Below are 12,514 nucleotides of genomic sequence, written 5' to 3'. Positions count from 1 at the left end.
TCTCAAAATTTTATGAATGATAATGGAATGATTTGAGTGAATATATTTCGTTGAGTTTTGAAAAAGGATAAATTTTTTTTTTAATATATTATAGAGTTCAAAATTTTTTTGAATAGAATTTTTGTTTTGAAATTTATAAAAGTTTGTATTGATTTTTTTTATTGAGCAATTATTATGTAATGATTATAAGAAAAAGTTAGAAATTTAAAATTAAAAAATATTTTGTATTATGTTACTCATTATCCTCTAATTATTTTATGATGTGACATTAGATGATTATAAATTATTTATTATATTTACTTGTAAGTTTATTATCTAATATCATATTATAAAATGATGAGAAAATAAATGATAAATAGATTTTTTTTTTGGTATTTATTTTGGCTTTCGGATCAAAGCTGGAACAAAACGAGCAGGACCCGTCGTAGGGTTTCAGATAGAAGCTCCCTCGATATAAATGAATAAGCTCGGGCTATCAGGCCTTCATACTCAAGCCCACGATCTTATTTACCCAGATAGTCCCGAAACCGGGATTCATTTACAGTTGGGCCACGTTGTCCTACGGCCTAGTATGAGAACCGTACCATTCGTTTTCCCCTCGATTCCGCTGGTTTAGGACCTAAACTTCTTCAAACAAGATAAATACGCTCAACTTGATGTTTAAAATGAAGATGTTACTTGCGTAGTGGCTTGTTTTATTAATTATTTAACGAGAAATACTTGGATATAATTTTAGAGAAATATCTTGTTCACAAAAGAAATCTCATAAAAAGTAAAATTTATAAATTAACGTCACTGGTTGTAAATCCTATCCATAAACCACATTGATCCGAGGACTAGAATTCATAACATACAGATAAAGGAAAATGTTTGATGTATTTAAGAAAAATTTATTTAAAAAATTTACTTTTTCACATCAATTATTTATCCGTTGAAAATTATAAATTTAAAATAAAATAATAAAATGACTCTTATAAATAAAAATATAAATAAAAACCATAAATACACGTAGCAACTACTCTGCGGACAAAACAACCATTGAATAGGCTATCCGCCACGTGTTGCCTTAAGTATACCTGCCATATTATATTCTGGTATTGTCCGTAGAGAACGGCGTCGTATAACTTGGTCTTAATGCGCATTTCTCTTCCCCTCTCCCTCCCCATTGTAAGAAGCGCAAACATCACCCAGATCTGCTTCAATCGTAACGTTAGTATTACTATTGTGTGCTGCTCCAAGCTGTGATCGAGGAGATATGGTGAAGGACACTGCATATTACGATGTATTGGGTGTCAATGTCGACGCTTCTGCGGCCGAGATCAAGAAGGCTTACTACCTTAAGGTAACACCTAAGCTTTCGCTTCAAATTCAGCCTCTGGCATCTTCAACTACTTAGCTTTTTGTGTTTTTTGCGCTGGTTCTTTTTTCTTTTTTCGTTTTCTGCCTGAAAACCAAAATCGCGGCTGGGCTCCTGGACCCTTAACTAGGGTTTACACTATTTTTGGAAGCAGTTTTGGGTTCTTGTTTTTTGGCTAAGCGCTTCTGAAGTTTATGTAGTTTCCAATTTTGGAATCTTAGGGTATGCTTGGATGTTAAGAGTATCAGATCATATGTGAATAGAATAATAGGAATTAGTTTTAGATGGTCTCAGCAGCCAAACACAGTTGTAGTTAGAGGTACGAGAAGCACTCCAAAACCATGAAGTGGCCACGGTCCAAACATTTCTGTAACATATTCCTCAATTTTCATAAACTTTGTGGCCACAGGCTAATAACACCCCAGTGATACCTGGAAAATGGCTAATAATTTAATTCTAGTTTCATCCAGTCCCAGTGTATTTAATGCCTGGTGCTTTTATAAGGGGAATGTTACACTTCATTCGCTCGTGATTTGAGGTGAGTTCGAGTTGATAACCTGTGCTTTAAAAAGTCATAGTCTGCTTGACACCTAATTTTACTTGCTTTTAGACCATCGGTTTAATTGTATCGGATTAGAACCAGTTTGCTATTGTTTGTGTGTGTGTATGTTTGAGCTACCATTGCAATATTTCAGCTTTCTTTTCAAGCGTTTGGTTTGTTTTGGGTTGAAAAACTATTAACAAATATGACAATAGAAGGGTAAAGGGCAAGTTTTAGACCACAGATTGACAATCAAATTTGGCTTCATGGGGAACCAGATATACCACTCCCAACTGCCATTTTTCGAGGCATAGTGAATACAACATTTCAACCTGCTAATACAGCAAGTAAACCTTTTTATTTTTTTTTTCTCTCTAGATACTTTAGAACTGTCATATCTTGAATCTATAAGAAAAATACTAGTAAAATGTTTCACTTAGAAAATATCTTATATGTTTTTTCCAGGCAAGGTCAGTTCACCCAGACAAAAATCCTGGAGACCCTAAAGCTGCTGAAAATTTCCAGGTATGGTTCTTAATATTCTATAAAAAATGATCCTATTTACCTGGTTCTTAGTATTCTATACAAAAAAAATATTCTATACAAAATATCTTATTCTGAGTTTTGTACCGTTCTACTTGTTCAATTTGTTATCATGTAATTCATTAAGCTATATATGAAGTTTTTGTGAAAACAAATACTTCTTCCTATCATTTAATTACTGTGAGTTCCCAAGTCTCTATTAAAAATAGGAAAAATCTAAATTTTTTCCAGGTCTATATTGAGCCTTTTGATTAGGTAAATTATGTTTTAATATAGATCATATTCTACCATCTTGCCAAAGATTCACATGGCTTTTCCTTAAGTTCCCTTGAGTTATTTTAGCTCTATAAGCATCTTAATGTGAAGGAAACAATACTGGTAAAATTAAATGTGAAGAGGTGCAATTCTCAATCTTTTGTTTTTGTTTTTCTTATGTTCTTATTTTTTGGCTCATGGCGTATGTGAAGGCACTTGGTGAAGCTTACCAAGTTTTAAGTGATCCTGGGAAGCGTGAAGCATATGACAAGCATGGAAAGGCAGGAGTCTCATCGTAAGTTTTTGCCAACCTTTTTTCTTGGTGGGTCCTGTGCCGGGGGGGTTGCTAAAGAAACTTTATAGGCATTTTTTGGGGGTTGTAAGACAGCTATTAATTTCAAACTGAATGACATTGGATCATAATATTTAATACAAAAAATGGCACCTTATCTAGGCTATTGAATATCACTATTTCTATTTCAACTGGCTTCTTTATTAAGCTTTGGATTCTCCTTATCGCATGCCTTTTTTATTTAAACCTAAAACCTAGTGACTGCTTTGTCCTTGCCAGGGACTCCATGGTGGACCCTTCAGCCGTTTTTGGGATGCTTTTTGGGAGTGAGTTCTTTGAAGAGTATGTTGGGCGACTTGCATTAGCTTCTTTGGCATCTTTTGAAATGGAAGAAGACTCACAAGATCCTACGGTCCATAAGCAAAGAATTCAGGAGAAGCTAAAGGTATACTTCTTTCACCATTGCTCTAAAATTCTTGATTCACCTAACTGAAACTTCTGCCTTTTTTTTTTTTTTTTAAATGTGCAGGCGTTGCAGAAGGAAAGGGAAGAAAGGCTCATAGAAATACTGAAAAATCGCCTTCAACCATTTGTTGAAGGTAGAATAGACGAGTTCATAGCATGGGCAAATTCAGAAGCACGACGACTCTCACAAGTTGGTAATTTCTATATCTAACCACCATAAGATTCTACAAATCGGAAAGTGTTGGCTTCCAAGAATCTCTCCTAACAAAAGATATTTTAATGAGTAGCAACCCCAATATATTCTAGGGAACGAAGAGTGATATTAAATTGAAATAAAGTAAGAAACTGTTTTAAGTTACTAAAGCAAGAGCATCATTGATGAGCTATTTTCAGGTCATGTATGAGATCTTTTGATTCTTTATAGCAATCTCTGATTGAGATTCTCCAGAAAATACAAAACTTCTCAGATTTATATAACTACATGCAAAAGAAATTTATTGACATTTAAATAATTTTTTTTGTGTCCTTTCCCCTGCTCCTTATCTTCCTCTCAGAAGGTGGTCTATTTTTTTAGAGTGGTCGTATGAACGAATTCAGCTCACATTTAGCAACAATCCTTTATCCTTGAGCAAACCTCAGGGTCTCTATAATTTTTCTAGATGCCCCAGGCATGTTAAGTTAAAGTCTAACACTACTGAACCAAAAGATGTTTTGGTTCCATTCTAGATTTCAATTACATAAAAGCTCAATCTAGTTTAGGTCAATGCTTGGCTTGTAAGGCTGCATTTTTTTTTTTTTCCTTTTGGTTAATAAGGCAATTGATGGGCACAAAATACAAATTTTAATTTCAGAGGCATTTATTGCTATTATAATTTGAGAGAGCCTCATTAACATAATAAATCTGATAAAAGTAGAACACTTCATTTGGTGAAAATTCATATGAAGTCTTTTAGTGTTATCTATCTCCCCTCTCTTCACCAAGAACAAAATTTTCACCAAGCACAAGTCCACACTTTGTCACCCCGCCGCCTGGTAGACCATGTTGACAGATTGCATTACCCATCTGGTGGAAGGTTAATGCTGGGACCAAGCCCAACTGGTTTTTAGACCATTCATTTCACACTTATTAGTCACTTTCCGTGAGTAGCAGTGAATAGAGGTGGTATTGCATTTGTACTTCATAAGTGCATGCAGTGCTTAATACATACATGCCTGCTTGTATATCTTCTCTGGCCTCATTTGGTCTTCCATTGCCTTTAAAGGCAAAAATTTGCATCATATCTGCATAACAAAGCGAAGGTACTCATTAGATACAAAGAAATAGTAGCTTTTTTTTCCCTGTCACCTAGTGCAATTTGCTTGCTCATTTTTGTTACTGATATCAGCTTTTGGTGAGGCTATGCTACATACCATTGGCTATATTTACTCAAGGAAAGCTGCGAAAGAACTTGGAAAAGACTTACGATACATGAAGGTACCATTTTTAGCAGAATGGGTACGGGATAAAGGACATCTGATAAAATCGCAAGTGATGGCAGCTTCAGGTACCGTGTATCTGCTATCAAGTTTGTTTGTTTGGTTTTTTTATTTATTTTTTATTTTTTATTTTTATTTTCATTTTTTATTTTTTTATAACAACAGAATCTAGGTTGTTCTGTAAATGTTGAGTTTTGCTATCGAATGCGAATAGCTCATGCTTCTCTGCACGTGTAGGTGCCGTGTCTTTAATTCAGATACAGGATGAGTTGATGAAGCTAAACCAAGGAGAAAACAAAGAAGAGAACTTGCTGAAAGCCATTGAAGATAAGAAGGAAGCCATGGTTAATTCCCTTTGGCAGATTAATGTCGTTGATATCGAGACAACCTTGTCGCATGTCTGCCAAGCAGTGAGTTTTAATATTTTCTCTGTAGTATTTCTGCTTGATGCTATATGATTTTAGCTGTCCCTTGCTCATACAGAACTTTCAAGACTATATACCAGTAAATCAACAGGTTATAATAATCTCGAATTTTGGGTGCTTATTGAATTTAAGGTTATAGAGATTTTGAGGAAAAGAAACTCTAGGTTCATTTTTAACTTTCTAAGAAATTAACATCTTAGAAAAATTTTAAGAAATGATTTCCTTGACCCCATTACTTAGCAAAAAATAAAATAAAAAACAAAAAATCTACTCTTCTCTCTGTCTCAGGTTCTCAAAGACCCTAGTGTTTCCAAGGATGTTCTGAAGCTGCGGGCTAAAGCATTGAAAAAATTAGGAACAATCCTTCAAGTAAGTGGTTGTTTTGCAATGTTTAATCCCGCTGTGTTTATATGGCCGGCTTATTCCTAATGGATCAATTCTCATTGTTATCAGGGAGCCAAGGCTGCTTACAGTAGAGAAAACAGCCTGCGACATGAAAGTGACAAACCGATTGATTCTGCTTCATCATCTTAGTAATCTCAAGACTTGTCTAGACACCTGCTTTATTTTGATGAATGTCTTGGTTTAGTGGATGTTGATCAGTGTTTGCATTGTTTTCTTTTTCTCGATGGGCATGCGTTTGTTGTTTATATTTATTATAATAAGCATTCTGTATTCCCCCCTCAATAGATTAATCCTTGTCCATCCAAAGTTTATCCATGGATGGATTCTTTAGTATGTAACTTGCAGTCTCAGTCTATAAGACGGGAAGTGATATTTATTCAAATAAAAATAATATTTTATTTAATTTTTATCCCATCTTATCCATGTAATCAAACTAAGTCTTAATATAATCAATGATACACATGTATGGGTGTCAAGTCAATGTAGTCAATAATAGTTTTAGGCTGGTTTGATTATATAAATCTAAACTATCTCATCTCATCTTATTTTATATAATTATTACAACTTTATCAAATTTTTATACAAAATTAATATTAAAAAATTATATTATAATAATATTTTATTTAACTGTCAATAAAATATTTCATCTCATCTTATTTGAATTGCATAATCAAACGAGACCATAATTTTCTTGGGGGCAACAATCAATACAATAAAGAAAAAAAAGGCTAGTGTATGCCCACACATTAGGATACGAAATGTTAAATACAAGTTTCAAATAGATATTTTGTAAAAATGTAAATCCTATTCAAAAAGGATTTTTTTTAATACATTTTCATGATAGGTTTCACTTTTTTATAAAAGACTTATGCGAAACTTATCTATTAAAATTTTTACAAATAATTTCTCTTTATGTATAGTCGAGACGGTGTAGGTGTTATTTTCCTAAGATTTGCTCTTTATAAGAGAATATACAATAAATAAAATAAAAAAATAAAGGAAAAAGATAAACACATAATATTTTTTACAATATTTTACACAATTATATTTTAAAATGAGAAATATTTTTATAAAGGATAATGATACATATGCAACACAATTCACAATATATTTTATAACATATATTATAAAATAAATTATTTTTATAAAATGATATTAATTTTATAAAATATATTATAAAAATACCTCTTATTTTAAAATTCTCTCTACCCCAAAGGAAGGTGCTGGTGTGTAGACCCAGTCACCCACTTAAGAGCATCTTCATATGGTTCTCCAAAGTATCATATTCTCCATAATTTAGGATTTATTTTAAGGTTTTGATTAAAATATCCCCTACATTCGGATTCCTATTTTAGGGAAAAAGTTTAGGGAATAAACAGTAAGTCCTCATATTGAGGACTCACTCTTCATTCCCTAAATCATTTTATCAATATTTTATTCTAATATATAAAATAAATAATTTTTCAATCATCTATACTTTCTCTCATACTCATATTTATTATAGTTTTAAATAATAATTTTAAAAAATAATTTAATTAATTACGAAAATATAAAAAAATTAATTTTAAAAATATTATCATATTCACAAAAAATAATTTAAATTTTTGTTTAAAATATTCACTAGAGTAATAGTTCAAAAAATAAGAAAAAATATTGAGTAGTTAAATTTGTAAATAGAAGTAAAAGAAAAAAATAATAAAAAAGGAATAAAAAAATATTATTTAATAGAATAGAAATAGAAATGAAGAATGAGATGTATGAAGTTTTTAAAAGATGAATAAAATTTAAAAAAATTTAATTTTAAATTAAATTATAGAAATAAAAATAAAGAATGGGATGAGAACGTTTTAATAAAAATCTTTAAAATTCTCTCTATCCCAAAGAAAGGTACTGGTGTGTAAACCCACCTAATACAGGTCAATCTCCACTGTTGACAATTGACAACACTTCGTCTCACTTTTCCCAGTCACCCACCAAAATTTGTCCAAAGGTTGTGGGCTCCCTTCGTCTCATCTTTTTGACGTTATCATCGTCATGGGTCATCAATTCAATTTGGATGAGTTTTCCAAACATCACTTCGTGAAACAGGCTTAATGTCATTTAATTTCGGTTGAAATAAAAATTTATTTATTTTATCTAATTATTATAATTTTTTTAAATTTTTATATAAAATAAAATAATAATTTTTTTTAATTTTAAAATAATAATAATATTATAAAATAATATTATAATAATATTTTATTTAACTTTCATTTTAATTCATCTTATCTCAACTCATTATCTAAATATTTTTTAAATTGATCAATGATACTAATTTATCAAAATGCTTCGGTACGCTACTCATCAAAATAAAAAATAATCTTTCAAGTCATTAAAATTCTTAGAAATGCATAACGAAAAATGTATAAGAAATAAAGACTTAAACTGGTCAAAGATACTATTTTATCAAAGAACTGTACTAGTCATCAAAATTAGGGATAGTCTTCATCATCTTACCCAAATGGTGGATGTTGAGCAGTGTTTGCATTGTTTTCTTTTTTTCGATTGTTATGCTTTTGTTGTTTATATTTATTATAATCAGCATTTTGTATTCCCCATTCAATAGATTAATCATTGTCCAGCCAAAGTTTATCCATGGAAGGATTCTTTAGTATGTAACTTGCAGTCTCAATCTGTAAGATGGAAAGTGATATTTATTAAATACAAATAATATTAAAAAATAATATTTTATTTAATTTTTACCTCATCTCATCCATATAATCAAACTAAGCTTTAATATAATCAATGATACACATGTATGGGTGTCAAGCCAATGTAGTCAATAATAGTTGCCGTAGGCTGATTTGATTATACAAATCTAAATTATTTCATTTCATCTTTTATATAATTATTACAATTTTATCAAATTTTTATATAAAATATATTAAAAAATTTAATTTTTTTAAATTTTAAAATAAAATTAATATTAAAAAATTATATTATAATAATATTTTATTTAACTGTCAACAATATATTTTATCTCATTGAACTATATATTCAAACGAGGCCATAATTTTCTTGGGGGCAACAATCAATACAAAAAAGAAAAAAAAGGCTAGTGAGTGCCCACACATTAGGATATGAAATGATAAATACAAATTTCAAATAGATATTTTGTAAAAATGTAAATCCTACTCAAAAATAATATTTTTTAAATACATTTTCATGGTATGGTTCATTTTTTCATAAAATACTTATGCGAAATTTATCTATTAAAATTTTTACAAATAATTTCTCTTTGCTTATGGTCCAAACGTTGTAGGTATTATTTTCCTAAGATTTGCTCTTTATAAGAGAATACACAATAAAAAATAATAAAAAAACAAAGGAAAAAGATAAATACATAATATTTTTTTATAATATTTTACAAAATTATGTTTTAAAATGAAGAATATTTTTATAAAGGATAATGATACATATATAACACAATTCACAATATATTTTATAACACATATTATAAAATAAAATATTTTTAGAAAATAATATTAATTTTATAAAATATTCTATAAAAATACCCCTCGTTTTAAAATTCTCTCTGCCCCAAAAGAAAGGTGCTGGTGTGTAGACTCAGTCACCCACCTAATACGGGTCAATCTCCACTGATGACAATTGACAATACTTTATCTCACTTTTCCCAATCACCCACCTAAATTTGTCCAAAGGTTGTCGGCTCCCTTCGTCTCATCTTTTCGACGTTATCATCGTGATGGGTCCATAATTCAACGGAAAATCATAGACTTACTATTTTACTACAATTTATTTATTATTTTATTTATATTTGATTTTTTTTACTTTATAATTAAGAAAGTGAGTATTAATAAATATATATATATGTTTTAATTTTTTCTTAATAATTAAGAATGTTAAAAAAATACTTAAAAGAAGATAAAATAAAAATAAAAATAATTGAAATACATTTAAATAGTAGATGGATAGTAATAAGGTAGTAACTCTATCACTACCCTAATTCAATTTGGAAGAGTTTTCCAAACATCACTTCATGAAACAGGCTCAACGTAAGTGCGGTTTAAATATAAAATCATTCATTTTATTTAATTATTATAATTATTTTAAATTTTTATATAAAATAAAAAAAATAATCTATTTTTTAAAAATTTTAAAATAATAATAATATTAAAAAATAATATTATAATAATATTTTATTTAATTTTCATTTCAACTCATTATCTAAACATTATCTAAATTGATCAATGATACTAATTTATCAAAGAGCTTCGCTACGCTGCTTATCAAAATTAGAAATAATCTTTCAAGTCAAATAGTTTAACATTGAAATTTATAGGAATGCGTTGGAAGTAAAGACTTAAATTGATGAAAGATACTATTTTATCAAAGAACATTACTACTCATCAAAATTAGGGGTAGTCTTCCTCATCTTACCCAAATAGTGTATGTTAAGCAGTGTTTGCATTGTTTTCTTTTTCTCAATTGGCATGCTTTTGTATTTCGGATAATCAATTGGACGGCAATATTCCCTCTTTTCTTGGGACAATTCTCTATTTGGATATTTCGAATAATAGCTTTCAAGGTAATGTGCATTCATCAATATTCTCTAATCAAAGCCAAATGCACTGGTTCGACGTTTCTGGTAATCAATTAGAAGGGCCGGTGTCATTTTCCATATTTGCCAATGCTTCAAGTCTCGTTTTCCTCGATCTTTCAAGCAATTATGAGTTGGAAGTTGACACTGAGTCTCCCTCGTGGATCCTGACCTTTCAGCTTGCTGTACTGAAGTTGGCGAGCTGCAACCTCAACAAGAAGAATGGTCATGTTGTCCCGAGCTTCATCTCCACCCAAATTAACTTGTGGTTCTTGGACTTATCGAACAACTCCTTAGAAGGAGGCATACCTTGTCAATTGTTCCTCAACAACAGCATCACACAGTTATACTTGAGAAGCAACAAAATTGAAGGTTCTTTTCTTGATTGCTTCATTAATGGAACTTCAAACCTCGATATGTTTGACATATCTGATAATCGCGTTAAAGGTCCCATTCCTGAAAATTTTATAAGTATTTTTTCAACCTCATATGATGTTGCCATGTCCTCAAATGAACTAGAAGGCAAAATTCCTTCATCCTTTGGTAGTATCTTTTTCAGCATATTAGACCTTTCTAACAACAAGCTCTCGGGAACAATACCACGAAGTTTGACTGGAAATGACACCACAGAGTCCACACTGATATATTTAAATCTGTCAAACAACACGTTGCAAGGAGAAATGCTCCCACGGGAGTCCAACCTGACACGGCTTCAGTACTTAAATCTTGGCAGCAATCACTTTGAAGGAATAATCTCGCCTGCGATATCGAACAGTCCCTTGGGAATCCTAGATGTTCGTGACAATTACTTGTCTGGTAACATTCCAAAGTGGTTGTATGATCATCCTCACTTGGTATCCATTCTTTTAAGTGGAAATCACCTTGAAGGTCACCTAACACAAAGATTGTGTCGAATGCAAAGACTGCAAGTTTTTGATGTCTCTCGTAATCGTCTTTCAGGAGGCATTCCCTCATGCCTTGATAACGTTACATTCTGGAAGAAGAGTTCTCCAAGCGCTACTAACTCCAACTATTTCACGCAATTTGGTGAATTGTATTACCTATTAACAAGTGACAATTGGCTTTTTTTCCATGGGTTGGACTTTGAATCAGTGTTTCGAATAAAAGGTAAGGTATATACTTTCAAAGGTGTCCCCCTCTTGTTGATGACTGTAATTGACTTGTCATCAAACCAATTGACAGGTGGCATTCCCATTGAAATGGGAGAATTATCACAGCTTTGGTCCTTAAATCTGTCGCATAACTCTCTAACAGGTTCCATTCCAATATCTTTCCAAAACTTGAAGAGTGTGGAGAATTTGGATCTTTCTTACAACAAGTTGAGAGGTAAAATTCCTTCTGAATTGGTTGGTCTCACTTCTCTATCTGCATTCAGCGTTGCCTACAACAATCTTTCAGGACAAATCCCATTTGAGCGGCAATTTTCAACTTTCGAAATGCAATGCTACGACAATAATCCAGAACTCTGTGGAGGCCCCTTGCCAACAAAATGCTCAAGCACAAACCAATTGAAAGAAGAAAAAGATGAAAAAGAAAGGAACAGAATAATTGATCACCCTTTATTCTTCTACGGATTTGTAGCAGTATCCTATGCATTCGGGTTCTGGGCTTGCTTTGGGATCCTTATCATTAAAAAGAACTGGAGGGAGAAATATTTTAGAGTTGTGGATAGATATATTGAGTCGCTTTTGGAATTTCTTTCCAAGTATCGATGATCCAAGGTAAGCTTAGCAGTGGAAGCAATTATTTAATGAAAGGATATGTATTTCAAAGTAATGCTTATATTCAGTAAAGAAGCTGTAATGGGTTTTAATGTAATGGGTTTTGGGCTTTTTATGTTATTGAATTTTATTATATTCATATGCATGTAACGGCTTCCACTGGACCACTGGGCAGACAAAATGTGTCTTATAAGAATTTCTGGCAGCAATACTTTGACAATTGTCTGATACAACCTGCCAAAGTTTGTGTGAAACCAAAGAAACCTAGATGTGATACTCTGGAAAAAGAGGCGGAATACCTAAACTTATATTCATACTTAATTATGATTTTTCTCTTAATTTCTTAGCAACTTTGTATCAAAAATCAATCCTGCTAAACTACAACTCACTTGTCCATCAATTAGCTCCCACAC

The 12,514-nt window shown here is 31.3% G+C and overlaps 2 protein-coding genes across 2 annotated transcripts; both read left to right on the top strand.

Annotated features, from left to right (window-relative positions):
* Positions 1–1,124: 1,124 nt before the first annotated feature.
* Positions 1,125–6,162, top strand: LOC122313959 (chaperone protein dnaJ 10). The gene is made up of 9 exons (XM_043129304.1): positions 1,125–1,342; positions 2,364–2,423; positions 2,909–2,991; positions 3,268–3,433; positions 3,518–3,647; positions 4,839–4,997; positions 5,167–5,339; positions 5,643–5,723; positions 5,808–6,162. Exons 1-9 carry the CDS (start codon positions 1,256–1,258, stop codon positions 5,886–5,888), a joined length of 1,020 nt encoding a protein of 339 aa, XP_042985238.1. The 5' UTR covers positions 1,125–1,255; the 3' UTR covers positions 5,889–6,162.
* A 4,223-nt stretch (positions 6,163–10,385) lies between these two features.
* On the top strand, positions 10,386–12,095 carry LOC122312782 (receptor-like protein 56). The gene has a single exon (XM_043127434.1). The coding sequence runs from the start codon at positions 10,386–10,388 to the stop codon at positions 12,093–12,095; it is 1,710 nt and encodes a 569-aa protein (XP_042983368.1).
* The last annotated feature ends 419 nt before the right edge of the window (positions 12,096–12,514 follow it).

Source organism: Carya illinoinensis, chromosome 6 (genome assembly GCF_018687715.1).
Source record: "Carya illinoinensis cultivar Pawnee chromosome 6, C.illinoinensisPawnee_v1, whole genome shotgun sequence".
Classification (NCBI taxonomy): Eukaryota; Viridiplantae; Streptophyta; class Magnoliopsida; order Fagales; family Juglandaceae; genus Carya; species Carya illinoinensis.
Note: the sequence above shows the minus strand (reverse complement) of the source record. Positions and strands in the feature narration are given on the sequence as shown.

Bases quoted from the DNA above. Each gene is read 5' to 3' on its own strand.
- LOC122313959 (XM_043129304.1), top strand. From the start codon at position 1,256: ATGGTGAAGGACACTGCATATTACGATGTATTGGGTGTCAATGTCGAC. The intron at 1,343-2,363 runs GTAACACCTAAG...TGTTTTTTCCAG, and splicing joins AGAAGGCTTACTACCTTAAG to GCAAGGTCAGTTCACCCAGA. The intron at 3,434-3,517 runs GTATACTTCTTT...TTAAATGTGCAG, and splicing joins GAATTCAGGAGAAGCTAAAG to GCGTTGCAGAAGGAAAGGGA.
- LOC122312782 (XM_043127434.1), top strand. From the start codon at position 10,386: ATGCACTGGTTCGACGTTTCTGGTAATCAATTAGAAGGGCCGGTGTCA.